Here is a 23,192-nt window from a genome sequence, read left to right on the forward strand (position 1 = left end):
GACTGTCTCTATATGTTGCCAATTTGTACTTCCCAAGCGCTTAGTCCAGTGCTCTGCACATAGTAAGCGCTCAATAAATACGACTGATGATGATGATGGACCCCTTTTAGACTGTGAGCCCACTGTTGGGTAGGGACTGTCTCTATATGTTGCCAATTTGTACTTCCCAAGCACTTAGTCCAGTGCTCTGCACATAGTAAGCGCTCAATAAATACGATTGATGATGATGATGGACCCCTTTTAGACTGTGAGCCCACTGTTGGGTAGGGACCGGCTCTATATGTTGCCGGCTTGTACTTCCCAAGCGCTTAGTACAGTGCTGTGCACACAGTAAGCGCTCAATAAATACGATTGATTGATTGATTGATTGATTGATTGGACCCCCCCGGATCGCCCCGAAAGGTACCCAGAGCGCTTCCTCCTGTGTTCTTAACCAGCGGGACACGGAGCGGCTAATTCCGGGAACGTCTATTATTAGTTGGGATTTTCCAGAGCACGTTGTGGGTTTCCAGCAGCCCTGTGGAAAACAAACAAAATAGTGGGGGGCAAAACGGAGTTGAAAGGGAGGGGCGGTCGTGGCTCTTGACCCCATTTTAGGGAAGAAAAGCAAGAAAGCTGAGAGAAGAAGCGGTGATAATGATAATTGGGGTATTTGTTAAGCGCTTACTAGGTGCCAAGCACTGTACTACGTGCTGGAGTCGATCCAAGCCAGTTGGGTCGGACACAGTCTCTGTTCCACGTGGGGCTCCCAGGGTGGTGAGCAAGTGGAAAGAAGCAGGGTGGCTCAGTGGCAAGAGCCCGGGCTTGGGAGTCGGAGGGCGTGGGTTCTAATCCTGGCTCTGCTGTGTGACTTTGGGCAAGTCATTTAACTTCTCTGTGCCTCAGTCGCCTCACCTGGAAAATGGGCATTAAGACTGTGAGCCCCACGTGGAACATCCTGATCACCGTGTATCCGCCCCAGTGCTTAGAACGGTGCTTGGCAAGTAGTAAGCGCTTAACAGATACCATTATTATTATTATTATTATTGTCTGCTGTGTGACCTTGGGCCAGTCGCTTCACTTCCCTGGGCCTCAGCGATCTCATCTGTAAAATGGGGATGACGACTTTGAGCCCCACGTGGGACAACCTGATGACTTTGTATCTATCCCAGCGCTTAGAACAGCGCTCGGCGCATTGTAAGCGCTTAACAAATACCATGATTATTATTATTATTATTATAAAAGGACCTGGGTTCTAATTCCGGCTCTATCCCTTGTCTGCTGTGGGACCTTGGGCAAGTCACTTCACTTCTCCCTGCCTCAGTTCCCTCCTCTGTAAAATGGGGATGATGACTGTGAGCCCTCCCGTGGGACAACCTGACCACCTTGTAACCTCCCCAGCGCTTAGAACAGTGTTTTGCACATAGTAAGCGCTTAATAAATGCCATTATTATTATTACTAAGTGCTTGGAAAGTCCAATTCACCAACAAAGAGAGCCCACCCCTGCCCCCCGACGGGCTCCCAGGCTAGAAGCGGGGAGACAGGCCTTGAAACAAGTCAGCGGGCAGTTTGTTAAGCGCTCCTAATGGGGCAGGCACTGTAGTAAGTGCTATTTATTTATTTTACTTGTACATATCTATCCTATTTATTTTATTTTGTTGGTATGTTTGGTTTTGTTCTCTGTCTCCCCCTTTTAGACTGTGAGCCCACTGTTGGGTAGGGACTGTCTCTATGTGTTGCCAACTTGTACTTCCCAAGCGCTTAGTACAGTGCTCTGCACACAATAAGCGCTCAATAAATACGATTGATGATGATGGGGTGGATAGGAGCAAACGGGGCTGGGCACTGGAGGGGACGCAAGGTGACCAGGTGGTCCCACGCGGGGCTCGCCGTCTTCATCCCCATTTTCCAGATGAGGTCACCGAGGCCCAGGGAAGCGAAGCGACTTCCCCGCGGCTGACAAGGGGCGGAGCGGGATTAATCAATCAGTCAATCAATCAATCGTATTTATTGAGCGCTTACTGTGTGCAGAGCACTGTACTAAGCGCTTGGGAAGTACAAATTGGCAATACATAGAGACAGTCCCTACCCAACAGTGGGCTCACAGTCTAAAAGGGGGAGACAGAGAACAAAACCAAACATACCAACAGAATAAAATAAATAGGATAGAAATGTACAAGCAAAATAAATAAATAGAGTAATAAATATGTACAACCATATATACATATATACAGGTGCTGTGGGGAAGGGAAGGAGGTAAGATGGGGGATGGAGAGGGGGACGACGAGGAGGAGAGGAAGGAAGGGGCTCAGTCTGGGAAGGCCTCCTGGAGGATTAGAACCCAGGACCCTCCGCTTCTACCTCCCCACTTGCATTGGTCTCCTCAGACCTCCCTCCTCCGGCGACCCGAGAGAGGCCCCCGGGGTGCAAGACGGTCTTCGTGGGCGGCCTCCCGGAGAACGGCACGGAGCAGATCATCGTGGAGGTGTTCGAGCAGTGCGGTGACATCATAGCCATCCGCCGCAGCAAGAGGAACTTCTGCCACATCCGCTTCGCCGAGGAGTTCATGGTGGACAAGGCCCTCTACCTGTCGGGTAGGAATCATCCTCCTCCTCCTCCTCATCATCATCATCAATCGTATTTATTGAGCGCTTCCTGTGTGCAGAGCACTGGACTGAGCGCTTGGGAAGTCCAAGTTGGCAACAGAGAGAGACGGTCCCTACCCAACAGCGGGCTCACAGTCTCAAAGGGGGAGACGGAGAACAAAACCAAACATACTAACAAAATAAAATAAATAGGATAGATATGGACAAGTAAAATAAATAAATAAATAGAGTAATAAATATCATCAATCGTATTTATTGAGCGCTTACTATGTGCAGAGCACTGGACTAAGCGCTTGGGAAGTACACGTTGGCAACATATAGAGACAGTCCCTACCCAACAGCGGGCTCACAGTCTAAAAGGGGGAGACGGAGAACAAAACCAAACATACTAACAAAATAAAATAAATAGAATAGATATGTACAAGTAAAATAAATAAAGAGTAATAAATATCATCAATCGTATTTATTGAGCGCTTACTATGTGCAGAGCACTGGACTAAGCGCTTGGGAAGTACAAGTTGGCAACATCTAGAGATGGTCCCTACCCAACAGTGGGCTCACAGTCTAAAAGGGGGAGACGGAGAACAAAACCAAACATACTAACAAAATAAAATAAATAGGATAGATATGGACAAGTAAAATAAATAAATACAGAGTAATAAATATCATCAATCGTATTTATTGAGCGCTTACTATGTGCAGAGCACTGGACTAAGCGCTTGGGAAGTCCAAGTTGGCAACATCTAGAGACGGTCCCTACCCAACAGTGGGCTCACAGTCTAAAAGGGGGAGACGGAGAACAAAACCAAACATACTAATAAAATAAATAGGATAGATATGGACAAGTAAAATAAATAAATAAATAGAGTAATAAATATAATCAGTCGTATTTAATGAGCGCTTACTGTGTGCAGAGCACTGGACTAAGCGCTTGGGAAGTCCAAGTTGGCAACATATAGAGACGGTCCCTACCCAACAGTGGGCTCACCGTCTAAAAGGGGGAGACAGAGAACAAAACCAAACATACTAACAAAATAAAATAAATAGGATAGATATGGACAAGTAAAATAAATAAATAGAGTAATAAATATGTACAAACATATATACATATATACAGGTGCTGTGGGAAAGGGAAGGAGGTAAGATGGGATGGAGAGGGGGACGAGGGGGAGAGGAAGGAAGGGACTCAGTGTGGGAAGGCCTCCTGGAGGAGGTGAGCTCTCAGCAGGGCCTTGAAGGGAGGAAGAGAGCTAGCTTGGCGGATGGGCAGAGGGAGAAATAGTAATAATGGTGGCATTTATTAAGCACTTACTATGTGCAGAGCACTGTTCTAAGCGCCGGGGGGGATATAAGGTGATCAGGTTGTCCCACATGGGGCTCACAGTCTTCATCCCCATTTTACAGATGAGGTTACTGAGGCTCATAGAAGTGAAGTGACTTGCCCAAGGTCACCCAGCAGACATGTGGCCGAGTCGGGATTCGAACCCATGACCTCTGACTCCAAAGCCCGGGCCCTTTCCGCTGAGCCACGCTGCTTCTCCGAAGCGGCTGCCACCGGCCGGGGACGGTTTTCCGGGTCGCCCCGCTCCAGGCGCCCCGTCTCCGGGGGCCGGAGGCGGCGATGGTTGGGGAGACAGAAGGGCCGCGGGTGCATCCTGGACTGTCTAGACTGTGAACCCGTTGTTGGGTAGGGACCGTCTCTGTATGTTGCCAACTTGGACTTCCCAAGCGCTTAGTACAGTGCTCTGCACACAGTAAGCGCTCAATAAATACGACCGATCGATTGATTGATTGACCATCTCTATATGTTGCCAATTTGTACTTCCCAAGCGCGTAGTACAGTGCTCTGCACTTAGTAAGCGCCCAATAGATACGATTGAATGAGTGAATGGCGTATCGTAAGCGCTTAACAAATACCGTAATTGTTATTATTATCGAGTCAGTGCCTGTCTGCCTCCCTGTCTTTAGACGGGAAGCTCGTTGCGGGCGGGGAACGCGTCCGTTTATTGCTGTGTCGTCTCCCAAGCACTTAGACCAGTGCCCTGCACACGGTAGGCGCTCAATAAATACGACCGAATGAATGAATGCCATTTAGCGGAAAGAGCCCGGGATTGGGAGTCAGAGGACGTGGGTTCTAATCCCGTCTCTGCCACTCATAATAATAATAATAATAATAATAATAATAATAATGGCATTTATTAAGCGCTTACTATGTGCAAAGCACTGTTCTAAGCGCTGGGGGGGGATACAAGGTGATCAGGTTGTCCCACGGGGGGCTCACAGTCTTAATCCCCATTTTCCAGATGAGGGAACTGAGGCCCAGAGAAGTGAAGCGACTGGCCCCAAGTCACCCGGAGAAGCAGCGTGGCTCGGTGGAAAGAGCCCGGGCTTGGGAGTCAGAGGTCATGGGTTCGAATCCCGGCTCCGCCACTTATTGGCTGTGTGACTTTGGGCAAGTCACTTCACTTCTCTGGGCCTCAGTGACCAGTAAGTGCACAGCCAATAAGTGGGATTCAAACCCATGACGTCCGACTCCCAAGCCCGGGCTCTTTCCACTGAGCCACGCTGCTTCTCCGGGTGACTCGGGGCCAGTCGCTTCACTTCTCTGGGCCTCAGTGCCCTCATCTGTAAAATGGGGATGAGGACGGTGAGCCCCACGGGGGACAACCTGATGACCTTGTTCCTCCCCCGGCGCTTTGAGCAGTGCTTAACAAATGCGATCATGATTATCATTGTCATTATTACGCCATAATTAACGCTGGCCGCCCCCCGTCCCGCGCCCTCCTCAGGCTACAGGATCCGCCTGGGGTCCAGCACGGACAAGAAGGACACGAGCCGCCTGCACGTGGACTTCGCCCAGGCCCGGGATGACCTGTACGAGTGGGAATGCCGCCAGCGGACCCTGGCCCGTGAGGAACGCCACCGGCGCCGCCTGCGGGAGGAGAGCACGCGCCCGCCCTCCCCGCCTCCCGTCGTCCACTACTCCGAGCACGAGGCCGGCCTGCTCACCGACAGGCTCAAGGGTAAACCGGCCCGGGGGGCGGGTCTGCCTCGGTTCCCCTCCCCACCCGTCGTCCACTACTCCGACCATCCCATCGTATTCATTTTGAGAAGCAGCCTGCCTCAGTGGAAAGAGCGAGGGCTTTGGAGTCAGAGGTCATGGGTTCAAATCCCGACCCTGCCGCTTGTCTGCTGTGTGACTGTGGGCAAGTCACTTAACTTCTCCGTTCCTGTTACCTCATCTGTAAAATGGGGATTACGACTGTGAGCCCCTGGGGGGACAACCTGATCACCTTGTAACCTCCCCAGCGATTAGAACAGTGTAAGCACATAGTAAGCACTTAATAAATGCCATCATTATTATTATTATTTATCGGGCGCTTACTGTGTGCAGAGCACTGTACTGAGCGCTGGGGAGGGGACAACAGAACGAGAAACCGACCCGTTCCTTGCCCACATCGAGCTCACGGTCTAGAGAAGCAGCACGGCTCAGCGGAAAGAGCATGGGCTCTGGAGTCACGAGTCCTGGGTTCTAATCCCGGCTCCGCCAACCGTCAGCCGTGTGACTTTGGGCGAATCACGTCACTTCTCTGTGCCTCAGTGACCTCATCTGGCAAATGGGGGTGAAGACTGCGAGCCCCCCGTGGGACAACCCGATCACCGTGTAACCTCCCCGGCGCTTAGAACAGTGCTTTGCACATAGTAAGCACTTAATAAAAGCCATCATTATTATTATTATTTATCGAGCGCTTACCGTGTGCAGAGCACTGTACTGAGCGCTGGGGAGGGGACAACAGAACAAGAAACGGACCCGTTCCTTGCCCACATCGAGCTCACGGTCTAGAGAAGCAGCACGGCTCAGCGGAAAGAGCACGGGCTCTGGAGTCACGAGTCCTGGGTTCTAATCCCGGCTCCACCAACCGTCAGCCGTGTGACTTTGGGCGAATCACTTCAGTTCTCTGGGCCTCAGTGACCTCATCTGGCAAATGGGGGTGAAGACTGTGAGCCCCCCGTGGGACAACCTGATCACCCTGTTACCTCCCCAGTGCTTAGAACAGTGCTTTGCACATAGTAAGCACTTAATAAAAGCCATCATTATTATTATTATTTATCGAGCGCTTACCGTGTGCAGAGCACTGTACTGAGCGCTGGGGAGGGGACAGCAGAACGAGAAACCGACCCGTTCCTTGCCCACATCGAGCTCACGGTCTAGAGAAGCAGCGCGGCTCAGCGGAAAGAGCACGGGCTCTGGAGTCACGAGTCCTGGGTTCCAATCCCGGCTCCGCCAACCGTCCGCCGTGTGACTTTGGGCGAATCACTTCACTTCTCTGTGCCTCAGTGACCTCATCTGGCAAATGGGGGTGAAGACTGCGAGCCCCCCGTGGGACAACCCGGTCACCGTGTAACCTCCCCGGCGCTTAGGACAGTGCTTGGCACATAGTAAGCGCTTAACAAACGCCGTCATTATTATGATTATTATTCGAGGGGAACCTAGGTTCATTCATTCGTTCATTGGCGTACTTATGGAGCGCTTCCCGTGTGCGGACTAAGTGCTGGGGAGAGGAAGATAGAACAATAGAACAGACGTATTCCCTGCCTGCAAGGAGCTGTCGGCCTAAAGGGTCGTAGGTTCATTCATTCATTCATTCATTGAGTTGTATTCATTCAGTCAGTGGTACTTATTGAGCGCTTACCGTGTGGAGAGCACTGTACTAAGCGCTTGGAAAGGGAAATACAGCAATAAAGAGAGACATTGTATTTTTAGAGTGTTTCCCGTGTGCAGAGCACTGGACTAAGCACCTGGGACAGACCAATAGAACAGATTCAGATATTTATTTGTGCTCTGCACATAGTAAGCGCTCAATAAATACGATTGATGATGATTTATCTACCTATTTATTTCTATTTATGTCTTTCTCCCCCTCTAGACTCCGAGCTCGTCGTGGGCAGGGACCGTGTCTGTCTGTTGTTCTAGGGAAGCAGCCTGGCTTAGTGGCAGGACCCCGGGCTTGGGAATCAGGAGGTCCCGGGTTCTAATCCTGGCTCCGCCACTTCTCAGCTGTGTGACTTAGGGCAAGTCACTTCACTTCTCTGGGCCTCAGTGACCTTATATGTAAAATGGGGATGAAGACTGTGAGCCCCACGTGGGACACCTTGTGTCTGCCCCCGCGCTTAGAACAGTGTTTGGCACATAGTAAGCGCTTAACAAATACCATCGTCATTATGATTATTATTATTATTGGCACATAGTAAGCGCTTACTAAATACCATCATCAGTTTGATTATTGTTATTATTGTCCTCTCCCAAGTGCTTAGTCCAGTGCTCCGCACCCGGTAAGGACTCAGTAAATACAACTGAATGAAGCAGCGTGGCTCAGTGGAAAGAGCCCGGGCTTGGGAGTCAGGAGGTCCTGGGTTCTAATCCCGGCTCCGCCACTTATCAGCTGTGTGACTTTGGGCAAGTCACGTCACTTCTCTGGGCCTCCGTGACCTCATCTGTAAAATGGGGATGAAGACTGTGAGCCCCACGGGGGACAACCTGATCACCTTGTATCTCCCCCGGTGCTTACAACAGTGCTTGGCACATAGTAAGCGCTTGACAAATACCATCGTCATTGTGATTATTATTATTATTATCCTCTCCCACGCGCTTACTCCAGTGCCCCGCACTTGATTAATAATAGTGGTATTTGTTAAGTGCTTAGTATGTGCCAAACACTGTTCTAAGCGCTGGGGTAGATACAAAGGAAGACGTGGGGCCCGCAGTCTTAATCCCCATTTTCCAGATGAGGTTACCGAGGCCCAGAGAAGTGAAGTGACTTGCCCAAGGTCACACAGCTGACAAGCGGCAGGGTCATCATCAATCGTATTTATTGAGCGCTTACTATGTGCAGAGCACTGTACTAAGGATTAGTACTGGGGGTCAGGATTAGAACCCACGACCTCTGACTCCCAAGCCCGGGCTCTTTGCACTAAGTCAGGTTAAGCACTCAATAAGTAGGAACGAATGAATACAGTACAGTGCTCTGTACACAGTAAGCGCTCAATAAATATGATTGAATGAATGAATCCCCTGCCCACGATGAGCTGACGGCCCAGAGTGGGAGGAACTGTTCTAAGCGCTGGGGGAGATACAAGGTTGTCCCACGTGGGGCTCACAGTCTTAATCCCCATTTTCCAGATGAGGTCACTGAGGCCCAGAGAAGTGACTTACCCAAGGTCACCCAGCTGACAAGTGGCAGAGGCAGAATTAGAACCCACGACCTCTGACTCCCAAACCCAGGCTGTTTCCACTGAGCCATCTATACACCTGTATATATGTATATATGGTTGTACATATTTATTACTCTATTTATTTATTTTGCTTGTCCATATCTATCCTATTTATTTTATTTTGTTGGTATGTTTGGTTCTGTTCTCTGTCTCCCCCTTTTAGACTGTGAGTTGGGTAGGGACCGTCTCTATGTGTTGCCAATTTGTACTTCCCAAGCGCTTAGTCCAGTGCTCTGCCCATAGTAAGCGCTCAATAAATACGATCGATTGATGGAGCCACGTTAAGCACTCAATAAAGGACCACCGAACGGAGGAATGGATACACCCCCCGCCCCCGATGAGCTGACGGCCCCGGGCCCGCCCCGAACCCGCGGCCTTGGTGTGGTTTTGCAGACGAGGCGCAGTTCTTGGGGGCGGCCCATACACTGCTGACGTGGATGGAGCGGGGCGAGGTGAGTCGGCGCAACGCCAATAGCTTCTACTCCATGGTCCAGGCCGCCCACGGCCACGCCCGACGCCTCCTGGCCGACAAGGCCGACCACGACCGCGCCCTCGACCAGGCCCGGGAGCGCTTCAAGGACGCCCTCGCCGCCATCCTGCTCCAGTGTGAGTACCCCGAGGGACGGTGGCGTCGGCTAAGCGCTCACCCCCGGTAACCACGGTGGGATTCCTTGAGCGCCTACTGTGTGACGATGGCATTTATGAAGCGCTTGCTATGTGCAGAGCACTGCTCTAAGCGCTGGGGAGGTTACAAGGTGATCAGGCTGGCCCACGGGGGGCTCCCAGTCAACCCCATGTTACAGATGAGGTAACTGAGGCACGGAGAAGTGAAGTGACTTGCCTGAAGTCACCCAGCTGACAAGGGGCGGAGCCGGGATTTGAACCCGTGACCTCTGACTCCAAAGCCCGGGCTCTTTCCACTGAGCCACGCTGCTTCTCGTTGTAAGCGCCGGGGGAGATCCAAGGTCATCGGGTTGTCCCCCGTGGGGTTCACAGTCTTCATCCCCATTTGACAGAGGGTCCGCTGTTGGGTAGGGACCGTCTCTATATGTTGCCAACTTGTACTTCCCAAGGGCTTAGTACAGTGCTCTGCACACGGTAAGCGCTCAATAAATACGATTGAATGAATGAATGAATGAATGAGGCCCAGAGAATAAGAGTGATGGCATTTGTTAAGTGCTCACTATGTGCCGAGCACTTTTCTAAGTGCTGGGGGAGATCCAAGGTGATCAGGTTGTCCCCCGTGGGGCTCACAGTCTTCATCCCCATTTGACAGATGAGGTCACTGAGGCCCAGAGAATAATAGTGATGGCATTTGTTAAGTGCTTACTATGTGCCGAGCACTGTTCTAAGCGCTGGGGGAGATCCAGGGTGATCAGGTTGTCCCCTGTGGGGCTCACAGTCTTCATCCCCATTTGACAGATGAGGTCACTAAGGCCCAGAGAATATTATTATTATTATTATTATTATTATTATTATTACTACTTCTACTACTACTACTAATAATAATAATGATGATGATGACGGCATTTATTAAGCGCTTACTATGTACCGAGCACTGTTTTAAGCACTGGGGGAGATCCAGGGTCATCAGGTTGTCCCCCATGGGGCTCACAGTCTTCATCCCCATTTGACAGAGGAGGTCACTAAGGCCCAGAGAACAATAATAATAATAATAATAATAATAATAATAATAATAATGATGATGATGATGATGATGGTATTTGTTAAGCACTTGCTATGTGCCGAGCACTGTTCTAAGCGCTGGGGGGAATACAAGGTGGTCAGGTTGTCCCCCGTGGGGTTCACAGTATTCATCCCTGTTTGACAGATGAAGTCACTGAGGCCCAGAGAATAATAATAATAATAATTATGATGGTGTTAAAGCACTTACTATGTGCCAAGCACTGTTCTAAGCGCTGGGGTAGATACAAGGTGATCAGGTTGTCCCACGTGGGGCTCACAGTCTTCATCCCCGTTTGATAGATGAGATCACTGAAGCCCAGAGAATAATAATAATAATAATAATAATAATAATAATAATAATAATAATAATAAATAATCATAATGACATTTATTAAGCGCTTACTCTGTGCCAAGCACTGTTCTAAGCGCTGGGGGAGACCCAAGGTCATCAGGTTGTCCCACATGGGGCTCACAGTCTCCATCCCCATTGGATAGATGTCCGTCTCCCCCTTCTCAACCATGAGCCCGTCGTTGGGTAGGGATTGTCTCTATCTGTTACCGAACTGTACTTTCCAAGCGCTTAGTACAGTGCTCTGCACACAGTAAGCGCTCAATAAATATGAATGAACGAATGAGGGAACGGACGGGAAGGGACCTACCCAGAGATTGGACCTCGTGATCTTCCGACTCCCAAGCCCAGAATCTACCCGGTAAGCCGGGCCGTTTCTCTATCATTCGTTCATTCCTTCGATCCTATTTATTGAGCGCTTCCTGGGTGCCGAGCACTGGACTAAGCGCTTGGGAGAGGATGACTGGACAATAGGCACATTTCCCGTCCCCCTTCTTGGGCGGCGGGTCTCTGAGGGGAGATCTCTGAGGGGTCATTCAGTCAGGCCATCGTCTATATCATTCACTCATTCAGTCAGTCGTATTTATTGAGCGCTTCCTGTGTGCAGAGACTGAACGCTTCTTGTGTGCAGAGCCCTGGACTAAGCGCTTGGGAGAGGACAATGGAGCAGACCCGTTCCTTGTCCCCATTTTGGGGGCGTCTCCGAGGAGAGGTCTCTGTGTCCTTCCCTTGAGGGTCTCTGAGGAGCCGGTCAGTCCTATTTCTTGAGCGCCTTCCATGTGCAGAGCACTGGACTAAGCGCTTCGGAGAGATTGACTGGACAATAGACACATTTCCTGTCCCCCTTCTTGGGCGGCGGGTATCTGAGGGGAGATCTCTGAGGAGTCATTCAGTCAGTCCATTGTCTATATCATTCATTCATTGTCGTATTTATTGAGCGCTTACTGTGTGCAGAGATTGAGCGCTTCTTGTGTGCAGAGCCCTGGACTAAGCGCTTGGGAGAGGACAATGGAGCAGACCTGTTCCTTGTCCCCATTTTGGGGGTGTCTCCGAGGAGAGATCTCTGTGTCCCTTGAGGGTCTCTGAGGAGTCAGTCAGTCCTATTTATTGAGCGCCTCCCGTGTGCAGAGCACTGGAGTAAGCGTTTGGGAGAGTCTAATATAGCAATGGAACAGACACATGGACTGAGCCCAGTGGAGCAGACACATTCCCTGTCCCCATCTCTCTGAGGAGAGATCTCTGTGTCCTTCCCTTGAGGGTCCCTGAGGAGCCGGTCAGTCCTATTTCTTGAGCGCCGTCCGTGAGCACTGGAGTAAGCGTTTGGGAGCGTCTAATATAGCAATGCAACAGACACATTCTTGGCCCACGGTGGTGGAGGGTGGCATGGGGGGGGCGAGGGGGGTCTCCTCGGGCGCAGGAGGAGCCCGGTGGCCCCGGGCCGGGGGCTGAGGACCCCGCGGCCCCTTCCCGGCCCCCGGCCCGCCCAGGTAAGTGGTCAGGAAGCCGCCTGGGAAGGCGTCGTCCGGAAGTGGTTCTCCAAGGTAGGAAAGGGGACCCTCGGTTTCCACGCGCCCCCCCATCTCTCCCCTCCCCCAGAGATCGGGACGGGGAGGTCCCGACCGGAAAACCGGCCTCTCCCCGGAAAGCCGGAGGCAGTCGTTCACAACAGTAACGATGACGATGGCCTTCGTTAAGCGTCTACTATGTGCCAGGCACTGTACTCGGCGCTGGGGTGGATACAGGTAAACCCTGTGCACTGAGCCCTTGGGAGAGTAACCCATCCGTGGTACGTATAATAATACTAATAATGATCCTGGTGGCGTTTGTTAAGCGCTTACTATGTGCCAAGCACTGTTCTAAGCGCTGGAGGGGGATACAAGGTGATCAGGTTATCCCCCCGGGGGCTCACAGGTTTCATCCCCATTTTCCAGATGAGGGAACTGAGGCCCAGAGAAGTGAAGCGACCTGCCCGAAGTCACCCAGCTGACGAGTGGCGGAGCCGGGATTAGAACCCACCACCTCTGACTCCCAAGCCCGGGCTCTTTCCACTGAGCCATGCAGAGCACCGGGACTAATAATAGTAGCAGTAATAATCGTGCTATTTGTTATTCGCTTCTTACGTGCCAGGCGCTGTACTAAGCGCTAGGGTGGATAGAAGCCAATCGGGTTGAACGCCGTCCCGGTCCCACTTGGGGCTCACGGTCTCCATCCCCATTTTACAGATGAGGTCACTGAGGCCCAGAGAAGTGAAGTGACTTGCCCGAGGTCACACAGCAGACAAGTAGCGGAGCCTGGATTAGAACCCGTGACCTTCGGATTCCCGGGCCCGGGCTCTGTGGGGGGAGTGCCCCATCGCCGGCGTTTATCGAGCGCTTCCTGTTTGGACTAAACGTTTGGGAGTGAAGCCCATCTGTGGTATTTATGGAGCGCTTCCCGTGTGCAGAGCACTGGACTAAGCGCTTGGAAAGTACAATTTGGCAACAGATAGAGACAGTCCCTACCCAACAACGGGTTCACAGTCCAGCACTTCCTGTGCGCAGAGCACTGGACTAAATAACTGGGAGAACACCCCATCCACGGTATTTATCGATCACTTCCTGTGCGTAGAGCCCTGTACTAAGCGCTCTGGAAGGTCCATCGTATTTACCGGGCGCTCCCCGTATGCGGAGTGCGGGACGGAGCGCTTGGGAGAGTCATTCAGTCGGATTTATCGAGTGCTTACTATGTGCAGGGCACTGTACTAAGCGCTTGGAAGGTACAGTTTGGCAGTAGAGACGATCCCTGCCCGCACCGGGCTTACAGTCTAGAGCGGGGGGAACAGACAGCATTCCTTCATTCATTCAGTCGTGGTTATTGAGCGCTCACTGTATGCAGAGCACTGTACTAAGCGCTTAGGGGAGGGCAATACAACAACAAGCCAGACGGTTATTCCCGGTATTTCTGGAGCTCTTCCCACGTGCGGAGCACCGCACCGGGCACCCGGGAGAGCGCCGCCCGCCCCTGACCGCGGTGTTTTGCTCCTTTCCGCCCCGCTGGTTTTCCGGGACGCCCAGTTGAGCAGATAGTGGCTGTCTACCGCTCCGCCTTCAAACAGAAGGCCTGGGATCATTTCACCAAAGCCCAGCGCAAAAACATCCGCATGTGGTTCAAGCAAGCCGAGGTTGGTGCCTTTTTCCCCCCTACTTCCCCCCCGTCCCCGCCCTGGGTGGTCCCCCTAAGGGCAGCCCCCCACCCCCCGTCGCCCGGCAGTTCCGGGCCGAGACTTTCCCCCCGCCGCCGGCCCACTGGAAGAGGTGTTTGGCCACCGAGGTGATGTCCAGGGGAAGACGCGTTGCCCTGGCAACCGGGCCGGGGTCGTCGGCCGCAGGGTCCTGTCGGTCCTCCCCCAGCCCCTCCCCGTGAGCCGTGAGACCCACGCCCCAACCCCGTCACCACCACCGGCCAGGGTGGCTCCGGTTTCCCCATCTCTGTCCCCTGTCTCTGACTCTGTCCCCGTCTCTCACCCCATCTCCATCCCCATCTCTGTCCAATCCCCATCTCTGTCCCCTTACCCATCCCTGTCATCTGGAGAACACACACACACACACACACACACACACACACACACACACACACCCCATGCGTAAATCAATCAATCAATCGTATTTATTGAGCGCTTACTGTGTGCAGAGCACTGTACTAAGCGCTTGGGAAGTACAAGTTGGCAACATATAGAGACAGTCCCTACCCAACGGTGGGCTCACAGGCTAGATCCTTAATTAATCCTTAATTTAATAGTCGTAAATCCTTTAATTCACTCCTACACGCACAAATCCTCCGACTCACTCCCACACGCACAGAAATCTTCCCACTCACTCCCACAGACCCACTCCCACACACAGTCCTACCCGCACAAATCCTCCGACTCACTCCCCCCCACACACAAATCTTCCCACCCACTCCCACAGACGAACTCACACACAATCCTACACGCACAAATCCTCCGACTCACTCCCACATACACACTTCTGCACTCACAAATCCTCCCAGTCACTACACAAACACACACACACACGCCTACAGCCACAAACCGTCCCACGCTTCCAGTCACTCACACAAACACACGCATTCCCACTCCATTTTTAAAAAATGGTATTAGTGAAGCACTTATCATGTGCCAGGCACTGTAATAAGCACCGGGGTCGAGCCACGATGATCAGGTTGGGCACAGTGTCTGTCCCACGTGAGCCTCCCAGACTTTGTCCCCATTTTACAGATGAAGGAACTGAGACCCAGAGAAGTGAAGTGACTGGGTCAAGATCCCACAGCAGACAAGTAGCAGAGCCGGGAATAGAACCCGAGTCCTCTGACGCCCAGGCCCAGGCTCTTTCCATTAGGCCACACTGTTTCTCATTCATTTGTACTCTCTCTCTCACGGACATACACACACTCACACTCACTCTCTTCTCACACACTCTCACACTCTCTCACCCAGACATCAGCCTGACCCTTTCCCTCAGACATCATCAGCCCAACTCCTTCCCTCAGACATCATCCGTCAGGCCCTTTCCCTCAGACACCATAGGCCTGACCTTTCATTCTTTCATTCAGTCCTATTTATTGAGTGCTTACTGTGTGCAGAACACTGTACTAAGCGCTTGGAAAGTACAAGTTGGCAACATATAGAGACGGTCCCTACCCAACAGACCTTTCCCTCAGACATCATCCGTCTGGCCCTTTCCCTCAGACACAATCAGCCTGACCTTTCCCTCTGACATTATCAGCCTGACCCTTTCCCTCAGACATCGGCCCGGCCCTTTCCCTCAAATATCAGTCCAGCTCTTTCCCACAGACACCATCGGCCTGACCCTTTCCCTCAGACATCATCCGCCCAACCCTTCCCCTCAGACATCCGTCTGACCCTTTCCCTCAGACACTATCAGCCTTTCCCTCAGACATCATTGGCCTGACCCCTTCCCTCAGACATCATCAGCCCGACCCTTTCCCTCAAACATCAGCCTAACTCTTTTCCTCAGACATTATCAGCCTGACCCTTTCCCTTAGACATTTTCAGCCTGACCCTTTCCCTCAGACGTTTTTGGCCTGACCCATTCCCTCAGACATTATCAGCCTGACCCTTTCCCTCAAACATCATCAGCCCGACCCTCTCCTTCAGACATAGTCACTCTGATCCTTTCTCTCAGACATCAGCTTGACCCTTTCCCTCAGACATTATCAGCCTGACCCTTTCCCTCAGACATTATCAGCCTGACCCTTTCCCTCAGACATTATCAGCCTGACCCTTCCCTCAGACATTATCGGCCCGACCCTTCCCTCAGACATTATCGGCCTGATTTTTTCCCTCAGACTTCAGCCCGACTCTTTCCCTCAGACATTTTCAGCCTGACCCTTTCCCTCAGACACCATCGGCCTGATTTTTTCCCTCAGACACCATCAGCCTGACCCTTTCCCTCAGACATCATCGGCCTGATTTTTTCCCTCAGACACCATCAGCCTTACCCTTTCCCTCAGACATTTTCAGCCTGACCCTTTCCCTTAGACATTAGCCCAACCCTCTCCCTCAAACATTTTCAGCCTAACCCTTCCCCTCAGATATCATCAGCTTGACCCTTTTCCTCAGATGTTATCGGCCTGATCCTTTCCCTCAAACATCTTCCCGACCCTTTCCCTTAGACACCGTCAGCCTGACCCAGTCCGTCAGCCTGACCCTTCCCTCAGACATTATCGGCCCGACCTTTCCCTCGGACATTAGCCCTGCCCTTTCCCTCAAACATCACCCCAACTCTTTCCCTCAGACATTTTCAGCCCAACCCTTTCCCTCAGACACCATCAGCCTGACCCTTTCCCTCGGACATTATCGGCCCGACCCTTTCCCTCGGACATTATCGGCCCGACCCTTTCCCTCGGACATTATCGGCCCGACCCTTTCCCTCGGACATTATCGGCCCGACCCTTTCACTCGGACATTATCGGCCCGACCCTTTCCCTCGGACATTATCGGCCCGACCCTTTCCCTCAGACATTATCGACCCGACCCTTCCCTCGGACATCAGCCCGACCCTTTCCCTCAAACATCACCCCAACTCTTTCCCTCAGACATTATCGGCCTGACCCTTCCCTCAGACATTATCGGCCTGACCCTTCCCTCAGACATTATTGGCCTGACCCTTTTCCTCAGACATCAGCCCGACCCTTTACCCCAAACATCACCCCAGCTCTTTCCCTCAGACATTTTCAGCCTGACCCTTTCCCTCAGACACCATCGGCCTGACCCTTTTCCTCAGGCATCAGCGGCCTGACTCTTTCCCTCAGACATCATCAGCACTGACCCTTTCCCTCAGACATTATCAGCCTGACCCTTTCCCTCAGACATCTGCTCGACCCTCTCCCTCAGTCATTCTCAGCCTGACCCTTCCCCTCCGATATCACCAGCTTGACCCTTTCCCTCAAACATCAGCCCGACCCTTTCCCTCAGACATCATCAGCCTGACCCATTCCCTCAGGCATCAGCCCGACTCTGTCCCTCAGACATCATCAGCCCTGACCGTTTTTCTCAGACATTATCTGCCTGACCCTTTCCCTCAAACATCAGCCCGACCCTTTCCCTCGGACGTCATCAGCCTGACCCATTCCCTCAGGCATCAGCCTGACCCTTTCCCTCAGACACCATCGGCCTGACCCTTTCCCTCAGACATCAGCCCGACCCGTTCCCTCGGACATCCGACAGGGCAAAGTTGGAGTGGGGTGAGTAGGAGGATCCCCTCAAGCGAAGTGGGGACAGGGACTCCCATCCGGACACCCGAGCCCCCTTCCCCTGGGCCGGTGAGGGAGAGGGCACCGCTATGGCTCCAGCCCGGCGCCTCTGGGACCTGGCATCGGGGCCGAGGGGGCCCACGGAGGGCAAACCCTCACCAGGCTCCGTGAAACTATCCGGAAAGAGTGGACGACAGCAGCCCGATTGGAATCGGTCCCGCCCGACTTCCCCCTCGTCCGGTGCCCTCCGGCCTACTCCTCCCTGCCGCAGGGCGGGCTTAGCCTGGGCCCCGGTGCCCTCGTGCCCCCGGCCCCCTCCCCACGGTAAGGTCGGTGCAGAAATCTCGCCCCGCGGGCCTGGACAGGAGCTGCCCTCCTGGGCCGCGAGCCTCGTGGGTGCTGCAGACGCATGGAGCCCATGGCGGTAAGTGCCCCCTCCAGACCCCCAGGTCCTCCAGGAGGTGGCCAGGCACCTGCGGTGTGGGCAAAGCAGGTGGTCACCCCACTTCCTCCGGCACCCGTCAGGCCCCCGGCCCCCGGAGGACCCTCCCCTGGGGAAGGGACAACGTGTCTTCCCGTCGGCTCCCACCTCTCCGTGGGGTTACGCTGAGGGGGCCCTGGGTCCCGCCCCCCAGGAGAGCAGCTGGAAACCCTCCCTTCTGCCTACGAGGGGCTTCCGCTGTCACGAGGGTGGCAGAGGGCATGGATGTGCCCCCTCCATTTCCCAGGGCAGGCCTCACCCCGACTGATCCGGGTCTGTCCGCTCATCTGTCCCCCAGCCCCTGCGCCTCACCCCACCCCAGGAGCCCAGCTGGGGTGGCGGGAGCCTTTTTGAGGGGCGGAAGGGGACGAGAGACCCCAGCCAAGGGTAGCAGGGCAGGACGCCTGGTTACCCTTGTTGGCTTTCAGAACCCAATCCCCACCCTGACGGGCATCAGTGCGATTTACCGAGTGCCTACTGGTTGCAGAGCTCTGGATTGAGCGCTTGGGAGAGGACAAGACAACCGAGTTGGTAGACACGTTCCCCGTTCACAAGGAGCTGACGGGTCTACAGTCAATCAGTGGTATTTATCGAGTGCTTATTGTGTGCACAGCACTGGACTAAGCACTTGGGAGAGTAAAATATACCAGAATAAGCAGATATGTTCCCTGCCCGTAATTCATGATATTTATTGAGTGCTTACTGTGTGCAGAGCACTGGACTGAGCACTTGGGAGAGTAATAATGCACCAGAATAAGCAGACACGTACCCTGCCCACAATCGATGACGTTTATTGAGCGCCTCCCGGGTGCAGAGCACTGGACTAAGCGCTCGGGAGAGTCCAGTACCACGGAATAAGCCGACACGTTCCCTGCCCACGGTCAGTGGCGTTTATTGAGCACTGACTGCATACTGAGCACCTGGGGAGGTAGATTATAACAGAGTTGGTAGAAAGGTTCCTGGCCTGCAGGTCGCTTCCAGTCTAGAGGGGGCATTAATGGAAATCAATAAATGACAGACCCGGACGTAAAAGGAGGGGAATAAAGGGAGCAAATCCAAGTGCCAGGGTGTCGCAGAAGGGAGCGGGAGAAGAGGAGAGGGGTCTGACCTGCATCCCACAGGGGTCTGGACTGGCCGGTCCCCGTCCGCCTCTCTCCCTCCCGCCGCCTCTCCTTCCCTCTCACCTCTCCCGTCTCCCCCTCGGCAGGAAATCCGCAACATCCACAACGAAGAGCTCATGGGCATCCGCAGGGAAGAGGAAATGGAAATGTCAGACGACGACATCGAGGAGTCGGCCGTGGGCACCAAAGACGGGGAAGAACCCGGTAAAGCCGGCCGTTTGGTGTTTGTTTTTCTCATGGTATTTGTTACGCTTATTCTGTGTCGGTCAGTTGTACTTATAATAATAATAATGATGATGGTATTTGTTAAGCGCTTACTATGTGCCAAGCACTGTTCCAGGCGCTGGGGGAGATCCAAGCTAGCCAGGTCGTCCCACGTGGGGCTCACAGATGTGGTCACTGAGGCACAGAGAAGTTAAGTGGCTTGCCCAGTGTCACACAGCTGACAAATGTGAACCCACAACCTCTGACTCCCAAGCCCGGGCTCTTTCCACCCAACCAGGCTGCTTCTCTGTGTGCAGAGCACTGGACTAAGCACTTGGGAGACGGCAATACAACAATACACAGTTCTCTGCTCACAACGAGTTGGCAGTCTAGAGGGGATTATGTGCCAGACGCTGAACTAAGCGCTCGGGTCGATCCAAGCTAATCAGCCACAGTCCCTGCCCCACTTGGGGCTCGTGTTTACAATCCCCATTTTACAGATGAGGGAACCGAGGCACAGGGAAGTGAATGAAGCGAATAGACCAAGGTACACGGGAGGCAGGAGGCAGAATCGGGATGAGAACTCAGGTCCTCTGACCCTCAGGCTCTTTCCGCTAGGCCACGCTGCTTTGCGTTCATTCAGTTGTATTTATTGAGTCAGTCATTCGATCAGTGGTATTTATTGAGCGCTCTCTGGGTGCAGAGCACTGGACTAAGCGCTTGGGAGGGGAAGATTCAACAGAGCGGGTAGAAACGTTCATTCATTCAATCATATTGAGCGCTTACTGTGTGCAGAGCACTGTACTAAGCGCTTGGGAAGTCCAAGTTGGCAACATATAGAGACGGTCCCTACCCAACAGCGGGCTCACCATCTAGAAGGGGGAGACATTGATACATTCATTCAATCGTATTGAGCGCTTACTGTGTGCAGAGCACTGTACTAAGCACTTGGGAAGTCCAAGTTGGCAACATATAGAGACGGTCCCTACCCAACAGCGGGCTCACAGTCTAGAAGGGGGAGACAGGCGAAACCAAACATACTAACAAAATAAAATAAATAGAACAGATATGTATAAGTAAAATCAATAAATAAATATGTACAAACATATATATGGGTATATACATATATACAGGTTCCCTGCCCACAAGGAGCTGACACTGTGCGCCAGCACTCTGCTAAGCTCTGGGGTTGATAGAAGCTAATCTGATTGGACACAGTCCCTGTTCATTCATTCAATCGTATTTATTGAGCGCTGACTGTGTGCAGAGCACTGTACTAAGCGCTTGGAGAAGCAGCGTGGCTCAGTGGAAAGAGCATGGGCTTTGGAGTCAGAGGTCATGGGTTCGAATGCCGGCTCCGCCACATGTCAGCTGTGTGACCTTGGGCAAGTCGCTTAATTTCTCTGAGCCTCAGTTCCCTCATCTGTAAAATGGGGATTAAGACTATAAGCCCCACGTGGGACAACCTGATCACTTTGTACCCCCCCCCAGCGCTTAGAACAGTGCTTTGCACATAGTAAGCGCTGAACAAATGCCAACATTATTATTATTATTATTATTATTATTATTATTATTATTAGGAAGTCCAAGTTGGCAACATATAGAGATGGTCCCTACCCAACAGCAGGCTCACAGTCTAGAAGGGGGAGACAGACAACAAAACAAACCATATTAACAAAATAAAACAAGTAGAATAAATATGTACAAGTAAAATCAATAAATAAATATGTACAAACATATATATGGGTATATACATATATACAGGTTCCCTGCCCACAAGGAGCTGACACTGTGCGCCAGCACTCTGCTAAGCTTTGGGGTTGATCAAAGCTAATCTGATTGGACACAGTCCCTGTTCATTCAGTCGTATTTATTGAGCGCTTACTGTGTGCAGAGCACTGGACTAAGCGCTTGGGAAGTCCAAGTTGGCAACATATAGAGACGGTCCCTACCCAACAGCGGGCTAACAGTCTAGAAGGGGGAAACAGACAACAAAACAAACCATATTAACAAAATAAAACAAATAGAATAAATATGTACAAGTAAAATCAATCAATAAATATGGACCAACATATATACATATATACAGGTTCCCTGCCCTCAAGGAGCTGACACTGTGCGCCAGCACTCTGCTAAGCTCTGGGGAAACATATATACATATATACAGGTTCCCTGCCCTCAAGGAGCTGACACTGAGCGCCAGCACTCTGCTAAGCTCTGGGGCTGATAGAAGCTAACCTGATTGGACACAGTCCCTGGAGCTCACAGTCTTAATCCCCATTTTACAGATGAGGAAACTGAGGCCCAGAGCAGTGATGTGGTCACGTATTAAATAAGGGGCAGAGCGGGGATTAGAAGGGTCGGCTACCGTCAGTCAGTGGTAACGTGGCTTAGCGGGAAGCGCTTGGGCCTGGGAATCAGGAGGACCCGGGTTCTGATCCCGGCTCCGCCACGCGTCTGCTGGGTGACCCGTCCCCCCGTTCCGTCCCGCGCGTGCAGCGCCCGTGTGCCAGGCAGAGGCCCTGAAGGAGGAGAACGACAGCCTGCGGTGCCAGCTGGACGCCTACCGCAAGGAGCTGGAGCTGCTCAAGCAGGAGCACGGCCGCCACCCCCGGGACCAGCAGCTGCAGACCCTGAATCAGGCCCTGCACGGCATGCAGCAGGTGGGCACCGCCCCGGGCACAGGGCACAGGCCACAATAATCAGCACGGGAACAACTGTGGGTTTTGCTAGGCGCTTACTATGTGCCAGGCACCGTTGGAAGCGCTGGGTAGGTGGCCAGCAAATCTGATTCCCCCTCGCCCCCCTCTCCATCCCCCCATCTTACCTCCTTCCCTCCCCCACAGCACCTGTATATATGTTTGTACATATTTATTACTCTATTTTACCTGTACAGATCTATTCTATTTTATTTTGTTAGTATGTTTGGTTTTGTTCTCTGTCTCCCCCTTTTAGACTGTGAGCCCACTGTTGGGTAGGGACTGTCTCTATATGTTGCCAACTTGTACTTCCCAAGTGCTTAGTACAGTGCTGTGCACACAGTAAGCGCTCAATGAATACGATTGATGGTGATGATGATGATGATGATTGGACACAGTCCTTGTCTCAAAAATAATAATAATTATGATACTTGTTAATCACCTGCTATGTACCATTCGTTCATTGTCGTGTTTATTGAGCGCTTACTGTGTGCAGAGCACTGTACTAAGCGCTTGGAAGTATGTCAGCAAGATATAGAGACGGTCCTGTTCTAATCACTGGGATAGGCACAAGTTGATTGGGTTGGACACTGTCCCTGTCCCACATTGGGCTCACACTCAATAATAATAATAATAATAACAATAATAATAATAATGGTATTCGTTACTATGTGCTTAGAACAGTGCTTTGCACATAGTAAGTGCTTAATAAATGCCATCATCATTATCATCATCATGTGCCAAGCACTATTCTAATTGATTGATTGATTGATTCATTCATTCATTCAGTCATATTTATTGAGTGCTTACTGTGTGCAGAGCACTGTTCTAAGCGCTTGGAAGTATGTTCAGCAACATATAGAGATGGTCCTGTTCTAATCGCTGGGATAGACACAAGTTGGGTTGGACACAGTCCCTGTCCCACATTGGGCTCACACTCATAATAATAGTAATAACAATAACAATAATAATAATGGTATTCGTTAAGTGCTTACTATGTGCTTAGAACAGTGGTTTGCACATAGTAAGCGCTTAATAAA

At 52.0% G+C, this 23,192-nt stretch overlaps 1 protein-coding gene across 4 annotated transcripts in view; it reads left to right on the forward strand.

The window, feature by feature from the left end:
• The window catches only part of ENOX2 (ecto-NOX disulfide-thiol exchanger 2), a 55,368-nt gene that overhangs the window by 25,726 nt on the left and 6,450 nt on the right, over window positions 1-23,192 (forward strand). For all 4 annotated transcript variants that reach the window (XM_038747984.1, XM_038747986.1, XM_038747987.1 and 1 more), the window contains exons 5-10: window positions 2,368-2,574; window positions 5,376-5,609; window positions 9,253-9,465; window positions 13,948-14,054; window positions 19,336-19,453; window positions 21,953-22,116. In XM_038747984.1, coding sequence (XP_038603912.1) covers window positions 2,368-2,574; window positions 5,376-5,609; window positions 9,253-9,465; window positions 13,948-14,054; window positions 19,336-19,453; window positions 21,953-22,116 — 1,043 coding nt within the window. The remainder of the gene's footprint in view (window positions 1-2,367; window positions 2,575-5,375; window positions 5,610-9,252; window positions 9,466-13,947; window positions 14,055-19,335; window positions 19,454-21,952; window positions 22,117-23,192) is intronic.

The sequence above is a fragment of the Tachyglossus aculeatus genome, chromosome 6 (assembly GCF_015852505.1).
Source record: "Tachyglossus aculeatus isolate mTacAcu1 chromosome 6, mTacAcu1.pri, whole genome shotgun sequence".
NCBI lineage: Eukaryota > Metazoa > Chordata > Mammalia > Monotremata > Tachyglossidae > Tachyglossus > Tachyglossus aculeatus.